The sequence below is a fragment of the Piliocolobus tephrosceles genome, chromosome 6 (genome assembly GCF_002776525.5).
Source record: "Piliocolobus tephrosceles isolate RC106 chromosome 6, ASM277652v3, whole genome shotgun sequence".
NCBI classification, from domain to species: Eukaryota; Metazoa; Chordata; class Mammalia; order Primates; family Cercopithecidae; genus Piliocolobus; species Piliocolobus tephrosceles.
The window spans coordinates 79,177,978-79,198,185 of record NC_045439.1 but is presented as its reverse complement, the minus strand read 5'-3'; the positions used below and the strand labels follow the sequence as shown (position 1 = coordinate 79,198,185).

The following is a 20,208-nucleotide window of genomic DNA, read 5'->3' as shown; positions in this document are numbered from 1 at the left end:
CACCTTTGCACATCCTACGGTCTTCTCTGAGCACATATCCCACGGGACATTTGCATTCATATGACCCATAAGTGTTCACACATCGGAAGGCACAGAGCAGAGGATTCTGGGCACATTCATTTATATCTGCAGCAGAGGAGGGTAAGAAAATAAGGGATCATGGACAGCAACAAAAGGGAACCTACCAATTAAACAAAAACTCTAAAACTTTTACCAAAAGTTGCAATGCTTCCTTGTCATAAACATGAATGGATCAAGTGGTCTCCCATTTCCAGGAAATTATAAAATGGGTTGATTATTTTATATTTGGTATAAGTAGCGTGACTCTCCATTCCCGATTCTCCCAGAACAGTCCCAGTTTATGTTTGTTATCCTGGTATAATTATTAATGATTATTTAGGTGGATGGGAAATTACAGGCCACTTAGCATATGAGGGGCTTTTCTGAAATTCTGGCTTTGAAGGCTCAGGTTGACCATTTGTCACTCCCTACAGTTACATGGCGTGGGAATCAGTTTTGCCCCATTCCGCCAAAACAATTGTGGTCAGCACAGAAGCCAACTCCTCCAATATTGTTAACCACCTCTCTTTCCCCATACAAAGAGGCTCCTGTGAAATAACAGCGATTATTCTGCCCAAATAGTGTTCCAGATCATTTTATACTGACAGAGACACTCAGTTTACACAGATGCCCGTGTTCAAACCTTAAATAGATGGGAATGAATTTACCATTAATGGAAAAAGAGTGATTTCTGCAGACTGCAGAATTTGGAGCCATCAGAATGTGTTTTGGAAAAGCAGGATTAAAATAGACCATCTCAACTATCACGTTGCTCCCCAAGGCCAGTGCTGACTAAGAACATGAGTGAGAGCCCAGACCATGACTTAGTCACAACCTTTAAAGATTTACCACAACTCTGACAATGGACATTGATGGATCATATCTGATGAAAGCTCTCTTTGCTACCAACTTTATTCTCTGTCTTCACCTCTCCTTCATTCTTTCCTCAGGCCAGTGAGTCCCTACTTGAGAGCGTATCAGATCACCTAGAGGGCTGCTGGGCTCCACCCCACTCTCTGAGTTTCTGATTTAGGAGGTCTTGGATGAGGACTGACAATGTTCATTTCTAATAAGTTCACAGGTGATGCTGATACAGCTGCTCTTGGGAACCACCCTTTGAGAGCCACTGCTCTAGACACTCCCTCCCTTTCCTTCTTTTCATACATTCCACCAGGCTTATGGATGGACACTTTTCAGATGCTTATATATTATAGGCAACCACTTTTGCTGTGATTGCTTCCAAATGGCTACAGGATGTTGGTGGGTATCTTAGTGTGCAGTGCTTCTAGAAACAGAAAAGTAGAGAAAAAGAGAAAAGAAAAAGAAAGGGAGCATGAGAGACAAACAGAAAGAAGGAGAAAGTGAGAGTAAGAAAGAAGGTATTAAACAACACGGGAGCATCTAAATATAAGTAGTAGGGAGACACCAACAAGAACTCTCTGTGATATACAGTGTAGATGTGCCATGAGCACACAGCTGTAGCTTTCTTGGATATCTCTCTTTCCCTACAGAGAAGAGGCCACAAAAGAAGAATGATCAAATGGCCCATCAGGCCTAGATTATCTTTTTATATACACCCTGAGTTGTATTTAATATTAAGACTTGTAATCAACCAATTGTTCCCATGATCAGTACATGTAATCAACTGTTCTCTGTTTAAGAGATGTACCTTCACATGTCATCATTGGACCGGGCTCAAATCCCTCCTCACAGGTGCATTCAAAACCTCCAATCACATTCTTGCAGGTTCCGTTTCCACAAGGATTGCCGACAGAACATTCATCAGTATCTGCAAGAAACCAGGAATGTGTCCAAAACATGATGAATTGAGATAATACCTTTTATTCTATCAGAGGATTTTAAACTGTAATTTTTTTTTTTTTTTTTTTTTTTTTTTGAGACAGAGTCTCACTTTCTCATCCAGGCTGGAGTGCTGTGGTGTGATTTCAGCTCATGCAACCTCTGCCTCTCAGGTCAAGTGATTCTCATGCCTCAGCCTTCTGAGTAGCTGGAATTACAGGTGCACACCACCATGCCCAGGTAATTTTTGTATTTTTAGTAGAGACAGGGTTTCATCATGTTGGCCAGGCTGATCTTGAACTCTTGACCTCAAGCAATCCGCCCACCTCGGTATCCCAAAGTGCTGGGATTAAAGGTGTGAGCTACCATGCCCAGCCTGATCTGTAATGTTTAATTCTCATTCTGTTCTTGCAAAAAAGGAGTATGCACGTCTTATTATCTCAGGTTTATAGCCGTGAAATTCGACTTGCTCAGTGGCAGTGACAGTGACAGTGAGAATGACAGTGCCTGGACATCTAGCCCTTACAGTGCTCTTCTCCGTGAGTTTCTACAGCCTCCCACATTATAAACTAAATCTTCTACTTGGAGTACATGCTCTAAGGGTTAAAAAAAAAAAAAAAAAAAAAAGGCCCCTATCACCCGTCGTCAAAAGTTTCTGCTTGTTTAAAGCTAGAAAGAACATCCCCAGTTTGGCTTTACATTACATCACTCCCTGAGAAGCCTTACACGTGATGGATTTTTGCCAGATATAAAATGAAAGACTAAACTTACGTAAAATAAAAGACCAGAGGTTAAGTAAAATTAATACATCGAATAAAATCAAGATTTAAGTAGATTCTGTTGATTCTGTTGAAACCAGATGGTTTACATTAAGCAGAGGAAAGGCTAGAAAAAAATATGTTTAGGTTATGATCGCTCTAAAACACAGGCGGAGAGAACAAATCTTACCAAAGAGACCTAAAATATGTGTGTGTGTGTGTGTGTATGCTTTCTAATCCATCCACCTAGAATACTCACCGTTCTTATTCTGGCACATCCCTTGGGGAAGAATATCTCCCCTTGGGAAAGAAATAATTTTAAGAAATAACATTGATATTCCAGCTATCTAAGGCACAGAAGAGTAATGGCTCTTGTCAATGGTTGTATCTTGTGCTGAGGTTCTTAAGTCAAAAGTGAAGGCAAGAGGCTATGGTGGGGAGCTCCTAGGCGAAGAGGGTCATTTCATATGCACATATTAGCACTAACTGAAGATTCTGAGGAGAAAACATTGAAATATTTGCTTTTGTTCTACTATAATATTCAATCACATTGCACTGTCAAGAATATTATTTCTCTTTCAAGTTAATAAAAATCCCGATACCATTGATCTTTAGAGCTGCAAAGGTAATTAGAAATGTTATTTACTTGCATAATATTACATTCTAAGGCCTAGAAAAGCTTAAAAACTTGCTTAAACTCCCACAGCCATAGCTGGAGCTGAAATCTACATAACATGATTTCTTGTACGAAAAAAGTACTTTCTAATTCACACAGACAAACTCTCAGCATTTATGCTGGTATTAATTATGTTATATTGAATTGCTTTGGAATTCTTAGATAACTAAATATGATACTTGGATTTAAGTTAGAGTTAGTGTTGATTAAGGGTCAAAGGCCAGTCAGAGGAGCCATTATTTGACATTTTAAAAACAGGGTTACAACAAAAAGATTGTATACTGGTTACATAGCCTTTCATCTTACTAAATGTAAAAGAATCCAGATAAAATTTTTATTTGATAATGGAATAAGATGATGACCATTAACAATTTTTAAAAAATTTTACAAAGACTTTCATTATGATGTTGTCCTTTCTGGTATCTCTTCTGATAGGTCCAGTGTCTGCCTTCACCATTAGGCTGTAAGGTCCATGCAAGGAAGGAACTTGTCTTCTTTGTTCAGTGTTGTAGCTCCGGAGCCTAGCACAGTGCTTGGGACCTGACGGTGACTCACTAGTATTTTAAATGAATGATATATGAGTGGATGGATAAAACTTATTTCAGGCCGGGCGCGGTGGCTCACACCTGTAATCCCAGCACTTTGGGAGGCCGAGGCAGGCAGATCACAAGGTCAGGAGATTGAGACCTTCCTGGCTAACACAGTGAACCCATCTCTACTAAAAATACAAAAAATAATTAGCCAGGTGTGGTGGCGGGTGCCTGTAGTCCCAGCTACTCGGGAGGCTGAGGCAGGAGAATGGTGTGAACCCGGGAGGCGGAGCTTGCAGTGAGCTGAGATCACATCTCTGCACTCCAGCCTGGGCGACAGAGTGAGACTCTGTCTCAAAAAAATAAAAACAAAACAAAACAAAACAACTTATTTCAGTGCCATCTTGGTACTTATATTCATGGATATACAGTGAATATACTGTATAGCCTAATTTTTAATTTGTAAAATTCCAATGGAAGAAAACTTATTACTCACCCACACATTCGTTCCCTGCTAGAATATAACCAAAGGGACACTCGCAGCGATAGGAGCCATCTGTATTGATGCACTGTCCATGTTTACAGACATCGGGTTCTTTGCATTCGTCCATATCTTAAGCAAGAGAAAAAAATAGTGAATAGCAAGGTATTTTTTTAAACATGAAGACAAATGATGATCATTTCAGTGTTTAATCAATAGATTATCTAATAATGCAATAATATAATTGCTGTCTAAATGAAGTGACAAAAAAGTAGTACTTAATTTTCCAAGATAGATGGAGAGAAATAATAATTAGAGAAGAAGCTGATTGAGAATACTGAGAAATGCTGAGAATCCAGCACAGGCAACTGACCAACTGCTGAATCATCAGGTCCCACGATGATCCCACTTCCATAAGGACAGATCTGGCGGAAGGCCTCTGTGGCGGAGACACTCATTAATAGATAGAACAATAGCAATTCGTTACAAGCTTCTCCACAAGCATTCTGAGGTAGCCAAATTGCCACATGCTGTGTATATTGATAAATGACGGACAAAACAAGCCCAGAAACCAGAGGAAGTTAACGAGACTCCCTAAGATGTTGTGCCTACTCCTTGGGCATCTGTGATTCATGACATAATTAACAAGAAAATAACTACCGAGGTCCTGAGATAACATAATTTTTAATGAACATTCTAATTAGACTTACAATTAAATTACATTGTGTTACTGTCTTTAAGGCCCACAATCTTACTTACATCATGGCCAGTCTGCACCCTGCATGGCCCAAAGAGAAATGCAGATGACAGACATACCATCAGGTTCCGTGGGGCAGAGCTCGCAGGGGTCTCCCCAGCCTTCTCCCTTCAAGGCACAGCAGCATTCCTGCTTGGAGTGATTTCTGGATTTGGGTGATGAACACTTTCCTCCTTCAAACTTCGCGTAACAGTAGCTCATTCGCAAATCTGCAGCATAAATTTATGACACTCTTCAGTTGCTTTTCTACTGAGTCCTTACTGCACGATAGTGAATAAAGAACAATCCACTATGTTATATATGTTCTCCTCTCAGGACCACAGCAACACTCCTTATGTGATTCTAACAGTAACCGAGCTGAGACTGTTACAGTCATGGATATCTTTTGTATAGTGAGATCTGACGAACAACTCTGTGACCTTAAATTTATTACTTCTCATTTTAGTCACTATTTCAAAGTAACCTGATGTGAATCCAATAAAATCTCAAACTGACAGTTTTCAAAATTGACATCTGTCAGTGACTTCAGGATTGGAAAACCCACAGATGGAATCATTCACAAGATTCCTTCATTGACAGCTCTGCTTGCAATATCATGTTTAGTGAGCACACTAGACCAAAAGAACCCTCTTAGTTCTAATATTTACTGTGACATCACACTTTGTTGTTTATTCTGTGTCCCCTAAACTCTGGAACCAAAATAAAATCCGAGATCACAGGCACAGAACAAATATAGAAGTGGCAACTTTGTAGATGGGCAAAAACACAACACAAGGGTCGGTCACTGAAGCAGATACTCCTGGAGATGCTGGCTACAAAACGCAAGTAGGGCTTTTTGTAGATTTTACACACACACACATATATGCAGAGCTGTGTCAATGTCAAATTTTTAAAAGAAGCTTGTTTAGTTCAACACAGAGAGGGAAGGAAGAGGAGGGCAGGGCTGTGGGTGGGTAGGAACAGAATAGTCTTTCCTTGAAAGAATATATTTCAATATCGATTATTGCTTGATGACTCCAACAAAGAAGATGGGATCTACTTCCTATAAAATTCTCTAATGCTGCTTGACATAATTTTGGAAACGGGCCTTTCCATTTCGTATAGAACACACTGACTCCAAAAAGTGAGCTCAACCAGGAGTATGCACTGTGTTTTCCCTCAAACTTGACTTCTCAAAGCCTTGCAAAACTCCTCTCATTACACAGAGGCCACAATCTGCAGGTTTAAAAGAAATGCTTTCATGCCCATATTGTACTATTCTTCTTTCTTTATATCTGACCGCCTCTGCCTTCTTCATTCACTTCCATCACTGTTTTTCAATCCCAGGAACCATACTATCATAACCACCTAAGCACTTCTGATAAAACAGTTTCCCCAGCTTTTATTTCATGACAAAGAAGACAATGTAGGAATAACAGAGTTGCCAGAGATAACAAAGGAAAAGTTTTCATGAATTAAAGTTTCTATCTATCTATCCATCTATCTATTATATTTACCAAGTTATGTAAATCAAATTCAGGTAGCCTTCCCAATGAACTTGCTTAACCTTTCATGGCTACTAACTCATCCAGATAAATCATCTCTCTAATTTCTTTTATTTTGTTGTTGAGACGGAAGTCTCGCTCTTTCGCCCAGGCTGGACTACAGTGGCGCTATCTCAGCTCACTGGAAGCTCTGCCTGCTGGGTTCACACCTTTCTCCTGCCTCAGCCTCCTGAGTAGCTGGGACTACAGGCACCTGCCACCGCGCCCAGCTAATTTTTCATATTTTTAGTAGAGACGGGGTTTCACCGTGTTAGCCAGGAAGGTCTCGATCTCCTGACCTCGTGATCCGCCCGCCTTGACCTCCCAAAGTACTGGGATTACAGGCGTGAGCCACCACGCCCGGCGCATCTCTCTAATTTCTATTCCACTTCCCCATCTGTTGTGGCTAGGACCTGGCAAGAACCTTTCAATGAATTATCCTTCTGAAGGTCAAGAGCAATACAAGTCAGTCCTGTGGCATATCTGCCACCCGAATGTTTGCTTTGCTAAGAAACTTCAAGATTGAAAAAATTCTCGTTTCTTGGAGAACACTTTTGATCTCTTTTATTCTTCAAGTTCTTTGTCACATATAATGTTTTGTATTTATCAGTCTTGTTTTTATTATTTATGCCTCCAACTACCTTTAGATATAATTCAGTGACTACTCACAAAAATGTCTCAACAAATATATAAAAACTTAATTCTCTGCTTTGTCTTCCAGTTTTGTAGTGTTTCTTTAAATATGTATGTTGAAATATTAGTGTGTTAAAATTCTCATTCTTTTTTCCTTTAATAGCTGACCTCGTCCCAGACCCCAGCTCTATCTCCCCTACACCACTCCACTCCGAAAAAAAAAAAAAAATCTTGGCATTAGACAGAGACTCAAATGCATGAAGTTTTGAGTCAGCCTAAGTGGCAAATTCCCTTTGTTGAACTTTGCAAGTGGGAGTGGCTCATTTACACCTGTGGTCTTTAGTGCCAGGCTCTGTCCACCTGAGTCCCATGGCATTTGCTTTTTAAAAAACATTATCCACGGTTCTGTGGAATTTTCTCATTTCACGGGCAATAGAAGTCTGACTCCTAATTTGTCATCTTACAAGAAAAACCCAGCTCTCAATTTCCTGGCTCCAGCCTGGAATCTGTGCTCTGTAGATTTACTTTAGCTTGTAGTGATTCTCTAGAATTGGCTTATTAATCAAGGGTGCCTTGAGTTGGGGAAGAGAGCTGTGCTCACCCACATACTTTAGGACTCGCTGGGATGCCTGTTTACCAGTCCATCTGCAAAGAGCCCTTAATGACCTCGAAATTTCATCAGAACTACAAAAGTCACTTTCCCTGCTTGCATTCCTCAGTTCTGGCTCTGCCTCCTGGAGCTGAGCATGTGGCAGGGCTGCTCACAGCTGGGCTGATTCTTCCTGCAGCGTTAGCTTGCTCTGTGATGGGCCAGTGCAAATTGAATTAATAGCCTAGGAGTTTCCTCTGGCCTGCCACATCGGCAGATTCACACCTGGTTTCTCACTGCTTTCTTTCCAAATTCAGGCCAAGCCAAAGGCACACAAAAACAAGGGAGCAGGAGTTAGAATTTATCTGGCTGGTCTGTACCATGCAGTATATCTGTTCGAATTAAGCACCACCCTGAAATCCACACAGACCACTGACAACTACCAACAAGCTGAAAGCAACCAGAGAATTCTCAACGCTCTCCTTCTTACTTCCCAAATAACTAGTTGAAAAGTAAAAAGTTAATCAGATCATTAGAATACCAATAAAAGTCTACAAAGGACTCAGAAACTAACAAAGCTTTGTCACATATCCAGTAAGGCTGGTTAGGCAGATACTATTGTTTAAAATGAGGAAATTCAGCTTTCAAAAGATTAAATGACTTGTTCTAGACTAAATATGGCAGGGCTAGGACCCCCAAACTCAATTTTTTGAATCTTAAATGATATCCAGTGCCTCTTCCATGTTTGGTAATATGGAAGAAAAACAAAAAAACAAAGCATAAAAAAAAAAAAAAAAAAAAAACCCCAACAACCAAAAAAAAAAAAAAAAAAAACCCAACTCAACACCAAAACAACAATAGCAACCAAACAACAAAAGATACAAGTGGAAAAAAAAGAAATACATGTTTGTTTCATCTCCCTTCCCCAGAATTCATGAAACTAGTCTGTGTATGTAGATAGCCATACATAATTGTATTGTTTAGAGAAGTCTAAACAGTTTTCTGGGACTTAAGCACATGCTGTGTTATGCCGAAGTTCAGGATCCTTTTCATTTTTGTTTAAAATTTGAAAGTCGTTGGCAAACCCTTGAAAGTCGTTACTGAAATAGTTGACAAGTATTATTCCTAAAAATGAACAATGGCCCAGCAAGAATCCTGGTCAGTTTAAATTTATTTTTGTTTTCTTGGAGAATTTGTGATATAAGGGATGGGTACTATATTGCGAGGGCAGATGGGTTAATGTGCAGTTTTTCATTCTCGAGTCTAACTTTGGACCCATATTTTTCAGCTTATCTCTTCAGATGTAGGGAATATATATGTAGCTCAACTTCCCCCAGGCTTTGCTGTTTCGGTGGCTCAAGGTGCTTCCCCACTGATGGGCCTATCAGCATTTGTGTTTTTAGTGGGAGAGAGGTTTAAATGTCAGTACAATTGTACAAGCAACCATAACTTGATGGATGAGTTTTTAACCTTAAAAGTGAAAACGAACCTTCTGACATATGGTTATCATTAGACCTCTGGGTGAATGAAAACTCTCCATCTTCCTGTTCACAAAGAAACAGAGCTTTGCCATGTTTGAAAAATAAGACCACCACAAATAAACATGGAGCAATGAAAGCCCAAAGACTTCAAAGATACTTACCTTGGCACCTTCTTCCAGTGGAGGACAAGGAAAACCCTTCTGGACACAGACATTTGAAGCTGCCTTCAGTGTTACTGCATGTGCCCAGGGCACAAATTTCTGGCTCTTCAACACACTCATCAATATCTAAAAGAATCACATGAGTCAAACAAAGTCAAAACACGATGGAGACACCATCAGGTACCAAATACACAATGTGGACATACAAAGGGCAGCCGAGTTTCCAAACTCTTACAATAATAAAGGTATTTTTCTGTACCATAATGCTGTGGACTGGACTTCTAGGTTGTCATGGCTTTAAAAAAATTAGTTTTGACAGTTATCGATATAAAAACGGAATGTGCAACTGCCTTTTAAGGGGTGCAGTGACAAACATCTCTTACCCAGACAGAGCTGCTTGGCTAACTAGAAAAGTCAGAGTAATTTCATAGCACCCTAGGCCAGGAAAGAAGCATGAAACTCTGTAGAGTCACACTGTACCATTGTTCAGGAAGCAGAAATGCTGAAACTTTAAGCACATTCATAGTGAGTCACTCAGTGTGAGATCTAGGCCTTTGAACCAAATTTACTCCCCTCCAGTCATCCACAGAACTTTTCCCAATACTCCATGCTCTAGCCCTAAAACTGAATTTTACAAGAACACTAAGACTCATGACAATAAGTATAATCCTATGAAGTGCTAACTAACGATAGATATCATAGAAGATGAAGCTCCTAACTGATTTGTGGGTTAATCTTTCTAAAGACACAAAAATACCTTTCTTGTACAGGCTTTTTCTTTCATCATATAGATAATAGGAAATGGTACACTTAGAACTGTGGCACGTTTTCTTTAGTATATTATACATCTTAGTTCCTGTACAGGGGTAGTTAAGAGTAGCCAATACGAAGTTTGAATGGCTTGAGTAACCATATGTCCTAGTTTGCCTGGGGGAGCCCCAGCTTATGCCAGTTGGCCTGACTTTATTGTTAATAGTGCCTTTTCTACTTTCAAAATTGGCTTGGTTTGGTCAATAAAACATATGATTACCTATAGAAAAATATGCCCACTCTATTCCAACAAACTCACTTATCTTTCCTTCTGACTTTCAGCAGGAATTTTTAGTGAACAAAGTGTAAGTCTTAATTCTGAGCCATGCTACTTTTATGAGAATACTCTTTTTTTTAAACAAAATACAAAACATCCTTATATCCTGGGCTCTTTATTTTCACATTCGTGCAAAGGTTTCTACCCACACCAAAATGTACTTGCATTACACAACTTCATTCTCAAGAGACCCAACTAAGGAAAAGTTGAGAAATTAATTTTATTATCTTGACTTAATACTGCAAATACCACACAATAAATATTCTAGAAATGTGCAATGCCAAGTGATCCTCTTTCTGTGCAATGCAAAATCAGCTTTTCCATCATGCCAGGTTATTGGGTTGCATTTATACCTGTGTTATGTTCCCTGTGGTTTATTAATGAATCTGAGCTACTATTGCTGATCGAATTACTCCATTCTGACACTCCTTCCACCCCTATATCCAACCTTTTCTTAATAGAAAAGTTGACTTTTGTGAAAATGCTCAAATGTTTTGGGTTGTTTTTAATTATTATTACTATGACTATTTCTGTTATGGTAGAAATTAGCCTGTACATGCCAACTTATTAGGATAGGGCCAAATATTGTAGAATGGGCACATTCATTGATTGCGCAGTCATTTTTCTTTCTATATATATTCATTCTGTTCATTTTAGTGAACTGATGTATTGATAATAGAGTAAATAAAGCCAAATTTTAATAAAAGTAAAATAACATGCTTAAAAAATTTGCATCTAGAATTTCAATAAAGTATTTCCATTTCAAATATCACCACTTGATTGTTATTTAAATTGGATATATAATAAAATTTCTAGTTGATGATATTAAAAGTAGAGAAAATTCTAATTGAGGATTAGATGCAGACCTGTTTAAAGTCAGGGGCATGAAATAGGTGACTTCTTGAAAATCCTTTCAACCCTACTTATTTATGAAATTGTAGCAATTAATGTCCTTCACTTAATGATACGACATATTCGTTGAGGTTAAAGGAAGGCCCTTGGGAGGCTGAGGAAGGAGGATCATTTGAGGCCAGGAGTTTGAGACCAGCCTGGCAACATAGGGAGGCCCCCATCTCTACAAATAATTAAAAAATCAGCCAGGCATGGTGGCGCATGCCTGTAGTCCCAGCTACTCGAGAAGCTGAGACAGGATGATCACTTGAGCCCAGGAGTTCAAGTTTACAGTGAGCTATGCTCATGCCACTGTACTCCAACCTGGTGACAGATTAAGACCCTGTCTCCATTTAAAAAAAAAGAAAAGAAAAGGAATGTAATACTATAAAATTTGCTGAGAATTTATTTCAAATAACACATTTCCTCTGCTCTATAGGTACAAACAAAATAGACATACAATATAACCACATTCATCCAACCTTGAATGTGGTCATTTAAAGATTTTAACTGGAATCAGGAGCTATTTTTAGCTGCAAAGAATAGCCACTTAAAAAATGTAATTGAGAAATACTGGGAGGGGGACACAGCATTCCTACCAACCATATGAAAGCACAGTGGAAAAGAGTCAGGATCATATGATCAGTCATAGGCATAGAGCAAAATAACTTCAGTAGAGATTAGCATGAGAATTAGTGCTTCTTGTCTTGCCAGAAGGATGAGACCATGTCATACCCTACGCCCTTGGATTTGTTTCTGATAAAGTATTCCAAAATGAAGACGTCATCACAAAAATTCTCATTTTGCTAAGTCCAGTGGATACCCGACACTCCTCATTTGCTAACATTGACAGCCTTCCTACCTTCACACTTGTCATTTTGAAGACTGTATCCAGGTGGGCAAATGCATCTGTAGGACCCATCCAAGTTTTGACAGGTACCTGGTGCACATTTTCTGGGTTCTAGAAGACATTCATTGATATCTGCAAAGAAAAGGGAAAAATAAGGAAGAGGTTCCCACAGGCATAACTTCCAACAAACAATTAAAATTTAAAAAAACTAGAATAAATCAAAGAAATACACAAAGCAAATTAAAGTTCATAAAATTCCACCATGGAGAAAAATAAGTGATAATAAAAATAAGCTTTATCAGCTTTCAAAAATGTGTAGTATAACAACCATATTTTATTTTACCTACATCAGATTAAATATTTCCAGAAAACTGTAGCATGTGAAAAGTCAGTGAGTATATAAAGATTTTAAGGATACTCAAAAGGTATGCGAGCTTACTACAAAAGTATTTTAAAGAAAAAAATTTAAGAAGGGAAATCATAATTGCTTACAGAGCAATTTAACAGTTTCGCTGTTTAACAGTTTAAGTATTCTTTGAGAATACAATAGCTTAATTTTTAAAATAAGGGAAAAACTGATTTCTTATATATATATATACACATATATATGTATATATATTTAAATACAAACAAAGCCTTTATAGGGAGGATTAATATAATTCTACTCTGACTTTTCCTCCAGGTTTCCAGAAAGAAGCATTAGAATAGAGACTGCATGATTCCTTGAGTGGTCTCTGGAAGCATTCTTTCCAGGTCTTTCCAAGCCCTGTACTTACCCACACAGGTCCTCCCATCTGGAGCCACCTCATAGCCTTCATTGCACTGGCACTGGAAAGACCCCACTGTATTAATGCATTGGCCATTTCTGCAAAGGTTCCCATTTCCACTTGCACATTCATCGACATCTGCAGAAAAAACCCCAACGATCCTTTAATATATTCCAAAGATGTCATAATCCCAGCAATAATCAAAACTTTGGAAGGAAAAAATACTTTTTCTGAATTTTAGTGGCCTTTGCTGGCTTAGCCAAACAAGAAATTCCAATGAAGATCTAGTATGCAACAACAGAACTGGCTTTAAGCATCTATGCACATTTAACAATAAGATTACATTATTATATTAGAGACTGACAATTTACATTCAAATTTCCTATCAGTTTTTCCTTGATTTTCCTTTAGATTTTATTTTCAAATTTTAGATTTAAAATTTTTTTGATTTAAAAAATAAAATCCTAATACACAATTCAGCTGAAGACATTATTTTATATTCTTGCTATTAGAAATATTTAAATTAGCCTATAGCACAATAAAATTTAAGGAACTTGGCTTATTACTCTTGCCGAGTATGTTTTAGAAGGGAGATTCTGTAGATTCAATGATTTATTTAAGAGAGGCTACGTGAAACATCTAGACCAGAAGGTTCATATTCCTGAATCATATAATTTCTGTACAAAGAATCACTTTTGTGTATTTACAAATTTTTAAGCTTAATCTAATTCCATTTATTTTGAAATTTATTTAATTTACAGCAAAATAGACACAAAAATTACAGCTGCTAATGAGCATTTTAATAAAAGTAATGGATATAGTTACAGTGGTTCCCCCTTATCTATGCTTTTGCTTTCTGGGGGTTCAGTTATCCAAGGTCAGCTGCTATCCAAAAACAGGTGAGTATAGTACAATAAAATATTTTGAGAGAGAGAGAGAGACAGAGAGAGAGAGAACGCACACAAGAAAGTACAGTCACATAACTTTTATTACATTATATTGTTATAATTGTTCTATTTTCTTATTAGTTATTCATGTTAATCTCTTAACATGCCTAATTTATAAATTAAACTTCAGTCTAGGTATGTATGTAAAGGAAAACACATGGTAGATAGAGGGTTCAGTACTATCTGTGGTTTCAGGCATCTGCTGGGGGTCTCAGAACGTATCCCTCATGGATAAGGGGAGCCTTCTGGAATATATTTGATGTGGAATTAGCACACCGTATTTGACAAGTCCCGTAAGCAACTGTTATGCATAAGATAGCATATAATTTTAAAAGACAGCTGGAACACTAGAAATGATGCTAATTACAAAGAACACATATAAAACTGACTTGCTTTGCTGATGCACAATTTTGCACACGCACCTATACAGTCATTGTTGTGAGAAAGGATGAAACCATGATTGCAGCGGCAGTTGAAGGAACCGATTGTGTTCCGGCAAGTTCCATTCCCACAGGCATCTCTTTCACACTCATTTATGTCTAGTAGGAAGAAAGGCCATAAAGAAACATTATTATAAGTAGAAAAAGTGGTTCCATGGTTACAGTGGCTAAACAGCATTCTAGGGTTCACCAAGCCTCATCCATAGGCTGAGAACTTCTTGATGTTGGTATCAGCTCCAGCAGCAGTCATCCCTGCAAAAATCCAGGCAGCGACAGAGCTCTAAACCTTGGGAATAAATTGTTTCCTTGGCTGGCCAGTGAAAGGAGGCAAGCTAAGGACATGAGACCTGAACAAGAATTATTTTATTCTATTTACTTCTAGAATTCTCCACCCTTGCCACTTTTCTCAAATATTTTCACTTGAAAATGGAAAAAACTCAGTGTGCATCTGGGTCTTGAGGTGTTGCCACCTTTGGCAAACTTCAACCTTCAAGATTCTCACTCCAATTTACCAAAAAGCAGTGACTCACCTGGCATTACCCCACAATCAGCAACAAAATAAACTCAGCTCTCTAGCTCACCTGTCATTTCAGACAACTTTTCCTTTTTCCCTACACCCCTAAAAAGATAGAACAACTTCCACCAATGATGACTTCTCTCACTCTTCTAAACCACCCCAATGAGATGGCACTTAATTTGTTCTTTTCATACACGCTTGCATTCTCATTCGCCTTTTGATTGGTCTGTACTTGGATGATTTTGTAAAGCTACTTTGGCGTCTAATATGTCTTTGTATCTCATCACAACAGCTAGCATATTTCTTATAAAGAGTAGGTACACATTGTATTAAGAAGGAAGTAAGAAAAAATTTAATGAAAGAAAGTTGTTACTGCTGGTTTGAAAGAATGAGGCACCATGAAGAGGGACAAGGATGAAAGGAGAGAGACAGAGTGGAAGGTAACAATGGAGAATAGCAAAATGTAATGATTAGAGGTAGGATTTCCTTTCTTTTCACATTTTGGACATGAAGATAAATTATCTGTGATTCCTGAATCAGGAAGCTATTGCTAACCCAAAGGGACTCTAAGGTGTGTCTGTGGTTGAAGACTACACCCAGATGAGTCACTGCCAGCAATCAAGAATTTCTGCCTTGATTCATTTTTAGCCAAACTGGTGAAGTTCTTTGGTTGGGGAGGTTCTATGTTAGGGGGCTCCAGAAAATTCAGATGAGATATGTAGAAAGAAAGTTGGGCAGGGTCATCATAGCTTTTGCACAGTTTAGCTGCCCAGTGATGAGCAGGGCTGTCAGTGCTCCTGTCATTACTCTGAAGAAGATACAACTTTATGAGAATGTTCCCAAATGAATGAACCCAGTCACAGCCAAAGTCAAGGGCTTAAACATTACGATATTAACTGTTCTTTCAGCTGTGAATCTGATTTATGTTCTTAATGTCCCCAAAAGACTTAATGATACTGCTTTAAAGTAGAAAAAGGAAGGAAGGAAAAGGAGAAAATGATTGATCACACACTGAAGTTTATTCTAAATCAGCATCCTGACACTAGATAAATCAGGGAAGAGATTTAAAATCCTGAGCTCTTTTTCCTCTAGAAAAACGATTAACTTTTATTTGCCTTTGTAGGATTTATAAATTTGCCTTTGAGAATCTGGTACACACTATAAACCCTTCTCGAAAACATGGTCATCTCACACTCAAAAGCTCAACTCAAAAGGAAATCCACATCAATACTACACATGAAGAACAGTCTATTAACATTAACAACAATTATTTTTTTGTATTAATATCTTTTTCAATTTACCCCTTAGTCAATTTTTTCTAAACTCACAGCCAAATGAATAACAAGGAAGAGGTTTATCATGTCCAAACTGCCAAACATTAAATAGGATATCACGGCTGCATATCTGTCCATGTTTTTATTTTGTAGATAGCAAAAATACGACTAAAAGACTTAGCATTAAATTTTATCCATATTTAGATTCAAATGAAGTTTTCAATAGCATATGAAAAAAAAGAATAATAATTGCATACTTACCCAAGCACATGGTTTGGTCAGCATTTGTTTTAAAGCCAGTGTGGCAAAGGCAATAAAAGCTTCCCACTGTGTCAATGCACTGCCCATGACTGCATATATTGGGGATTTCCTGACATTCATTGCGATCTGTAAAGAAAAAGCATCTTAAGTGAGAACTTCGAAGACAAAATACAATTGAATAACTTACTTCTAGCTATTGTTCTCAGGAGTAATCCTAGCTCTAAAGTAAGTTAGTGAAACAGATATATTTATTTTTGCATCAAAATGGATTAAAACTTACTCTCATTTACCAGGCATGGTCAGAGTATGTTAACAATATATGACACAATAAAAAACAAAGGGAAGTAATCAAAAAATATTCTGAAAGATGAGAAGACTTAGAAGTAAAATGGGTGGAAAAATTCAAGCTGGGAGGATTTTCTGTTTGATTATCAGCCTACGCAGCACCACAGACTGTGGAATTAATTGAAGTATTTTGTCTTGTTAAGATTTGGTGCCTCAAGTCATGGATAGTTCACGGCTTCCTTTAGAAATTTATATCAAAGTCAAATCCCATGGCTAAGATTAAGTTTTTCTTGATGGACAACCCACATGGCCCCTTGTTCAAGTTGCATCTCTTTGTCTTATTCCTGTAACTTTTTGTTTCATCTTCACCAAGTATTAATGTCTACACAGGGCTCCTTTTAGCATGTGACAATCTGAACACTGTCTCTTTCTTTTTTACTCTCATCCATTCATTCAAAAGGAAGCCCTCTCCTCTTGCTTCTGCCAGTCTTTAAGCTCTACATTATATTTATCATCAACTCAATCTTTGTTGCTTTCCTGAAATCTGATGATCTGAGGGGCAGAATTTAATGCATGAATTCACATATGACATAATTACATGCCAACTTATGTCTCTAATTTTTTAAAGCTCTATGCTTAGAGTAAACGTACTTTGAAGAGCACTGTGCCATTCTGACTTTCCTACTGTCACAGAAGAAAGCACATGGAGTGCCATCTTTGCTGCAGATGCTGTAGGGCAGATGGCATTTTGTTCTTAGTTAAATAATCCAGACTTGCTGCTTGGCTGAAAGGTCTACTCAGAACACAATAATCATGAATGGAAACTTTTTTGCTGCACACAGCAATCCTGCTTGTGCCAGAATCATGGATATCTCCTCCATTTCATGTGTCCGAGCTGCCATTTTATGACTATCTCCTATTTAGTAGATGAATCATCATACCATTTAGAAGTTCGAAGTGAAGTTGAGTATATCATTATGAGGGGAAATTGAAATAGAGCAACTTAGGAACTACTACTGGCCTATGCAGAAATGCTATTTAACAAATTATGATTATTCCCATTTGAGAAAATGAATTTAAAGTGAGCCAACTGCTTCCCCGTATAGGCAGAGGAGACTGATTTCTGATCTTGAGGAAGGGTATGTCAGGTCTTACCACAGTTGGCCCAAAACTTTGGCACCTTCAGGTAGGACTGCACCTGGAAGTATGCAGGGGACAAAGTCCGTCTCATATCTGGTTTCCACAAGGAAATGGAGAGCCTTAAGGATCTTATTAGAAAGGGATCCCCAATTAGGAATTTCCTTTCATCTATTACCCTATTTCATGATGGTTTAAATAAATGAAAAATGAAATATGGAGAGTACTTTGGAGTTCTACTGGTAAAACTAGAGCAGAAATCTAGGTTTCTACAAGCACCAGAATTTGAACTCTTAGATGATCATATTTGAGGTTGGGATAGGAGTTCTGAACAGGCTACTGTGGAAAGAAACCCAAACAGTCAACACAGAGAGAGAGGAAACCACAAGGAAGTAGCTGGGAAGAAACTGTTTCTTGTCTTCAGCTGGGCAAGACATTTCACAAGGGGGTTGCATTTGCTCTAACTATCCAGTTTCTGCTGTCAGACTAGCATCCTGAGCTCAGACATCTAATTGTTCTCTCAGCTCTCTCAGCAAAAATGTGGGTGCTATGGTCAGGTGTGATTTGGGGTGTGAAATAATGTGCTTATGAATTCAAACAAAGATCTCATGATGGAGAGAAAGATTTAGTTATTTTCATTTTAAACAGAGGCAAAAAGGAGTACTTTATAGCATGCCTGAAAAAAAATGCCAAGTATAGAATAGCATTTAAAGATATTTTAAAAGTAAGACATAAATAAAGACATTTCTAGAATGAAGTCTTCAACCCAACTGGTTGAATGGTTACAAAACTCAAGTTAATTCCCTTTCTTCTGAGGATTTCAATGAATAAAGGAAATCAAGCTTTTGGCTGCAAATGATTCTCACTCACAACACTTATAGCTGGGTGCATTTTAGGTATGTCAGTCTTCCACAGGAAAACAGTAAAGGGCTTAAGCCCCAGCAGGCTATGGCTGAATGTCTTATCTTGATCTATAAATAGCTCTGTCCCACTTCTTACCTGAGTGTGAAATGGTATGAAATGACTCATTCTATATTATCAGCAATTCTTTATTTTGACTGGAATTATTTCATCCAGTTCTAAAGAAATATAAATTACGAGCAAAATGCAGGGAAGTGGTATCAATGCCAAGTTTCGCTAGGGTATTGTGGTTCATATCAGAGAAGTCCCCACTTTTCCTGTCCTGTATTTTTAATACATGGATAGCAACAGCTCTGTTGACAAAATGCTAAATACTTACACATGTTCCTTTAAACTCAACAAAACAAGTCTTGATTCTCAATGTGACTTTTTGTTTGGCAATTACACCCTCTTCCCACCAAGGTCTCATAAAACAATGCAAAATACCCTAAAGAGAACAGTGCACTTCCTACTACTTAATCGCTGGTAGGCAAGGAAATCCAAGGAAAATCTGACCATGTCCCCCTGTGTTGTTTCATTCATGAATGCATAAAATACCCAGGAAACCCCCTGTGAAATGAACCACGAGCAAAATAACACATTCTTCCTGACTAATACACAATGATTTGCTTTGCTAAATATACAGTGATTTTTGCTAAATATACAATGATTCAGAATTACTTAAAAATTTACTAGAAAATCATTCTGAGGTATTATTTTGCTTCTGGGCTGAAACACCAGTCTTTTACATTTTTTTACCACTGGCTACAAGATACCATCAGATACTGAGTAACTTCACCATGCACTGAAACTGATAACATGCGCATGCTTCCTATTTCTATCACATCCTTGACAAAAGTGAACACCAAAAAATCTAACCTCTAGGGGACATGGTAATAAACAGCTAATAAAGGCTGTTGATGTTTGCTGCCTTCAGTGAGTGACCTGTAAGATGACTGGGAAGAAAAGCGATGGTTTTGTTTGTTCTGTTTATGCAGATTAATCTGACCCAGCTTAGGAGAGCTTCACTGTCTAGATTTGGGGTATGTAGCCAAGATGGTGAAAACCTCACCTTTCTGAGAGGGGTTCTGTGGAAGGAAAAATATCATTTGGTCCTAAATGTTGCTTAGGGGAGTGTGTGTATGCATAATTGTGTGTGTGTGTGTAATGTGTAGGGATGAGTGTTTGCAGGCAGGGCAGCAGATAGGCAAATATGAAATCTATGTATGCAAAAGATTTACTTCTTGTTTTGAAAATATCTCATCCAGAAAGAGGACTAAAAAGTTAAGTGTTTAGACATTTTGACAATATCCTTTTTTCCAATTTAGTTATTAGAGTTCATCAATCTAAATCTTAACTCATATATTCTTCAGCTTAACTATCTGAAAATAAATCCAGATATC

The 20,208-nt window shown here is 38.0% G+C and overlaps 1 protein-coding gene across 1 annotated transcript in view; it reads right to left on the bottom strand.

Annotated features, from left to right (window-relative positions):
* The window catches only part of FBN1 (fibrillin 1), a 240,448-nt gene that overhangs the window by 24,741 nt on the left and 195,499 nt on the right, over positions 1-20,208 (bottom strand). The window contains exons 46-55 of the mRNA XM_023227212.3: positions 16,484-16,609; positions 14,414-14,530; positions 13,054-13,182; positions 12,290-12,409; positions 9,450-9,575; positions 5,122-5,271; positions 4,679-4,744; positions 4,321-4,437; positions 1,730-1,849; positions 4-126 (exon numbers count right to left, since the gene is read on the bottom strand). Of these exons, the coding sequence (XP_023082980.2) occupies positions 4-126; positions 1,730-1,849; positions 4,321-4,437; positions 4,679-4,744; positions 5,122-5,271; positions 9,450-9,575; positions 12,290-12,409; positions 13,054-13,182; positions 14,414-14,530; positions 16,484-16,609 (1,194 nt within the window). The remainder of the gene's footprint in view (positions 1-3; positions 127-1,729; positions 1,850-4,320; positions 4,438-4,678; positions 4,745-5,121; positions 5,272-9,449; positions 9,576-12,289; positions 12,410-13,053; positions 13,183-14,413; positions 14,531-16,483; positions 16,610-20,208) is intronic.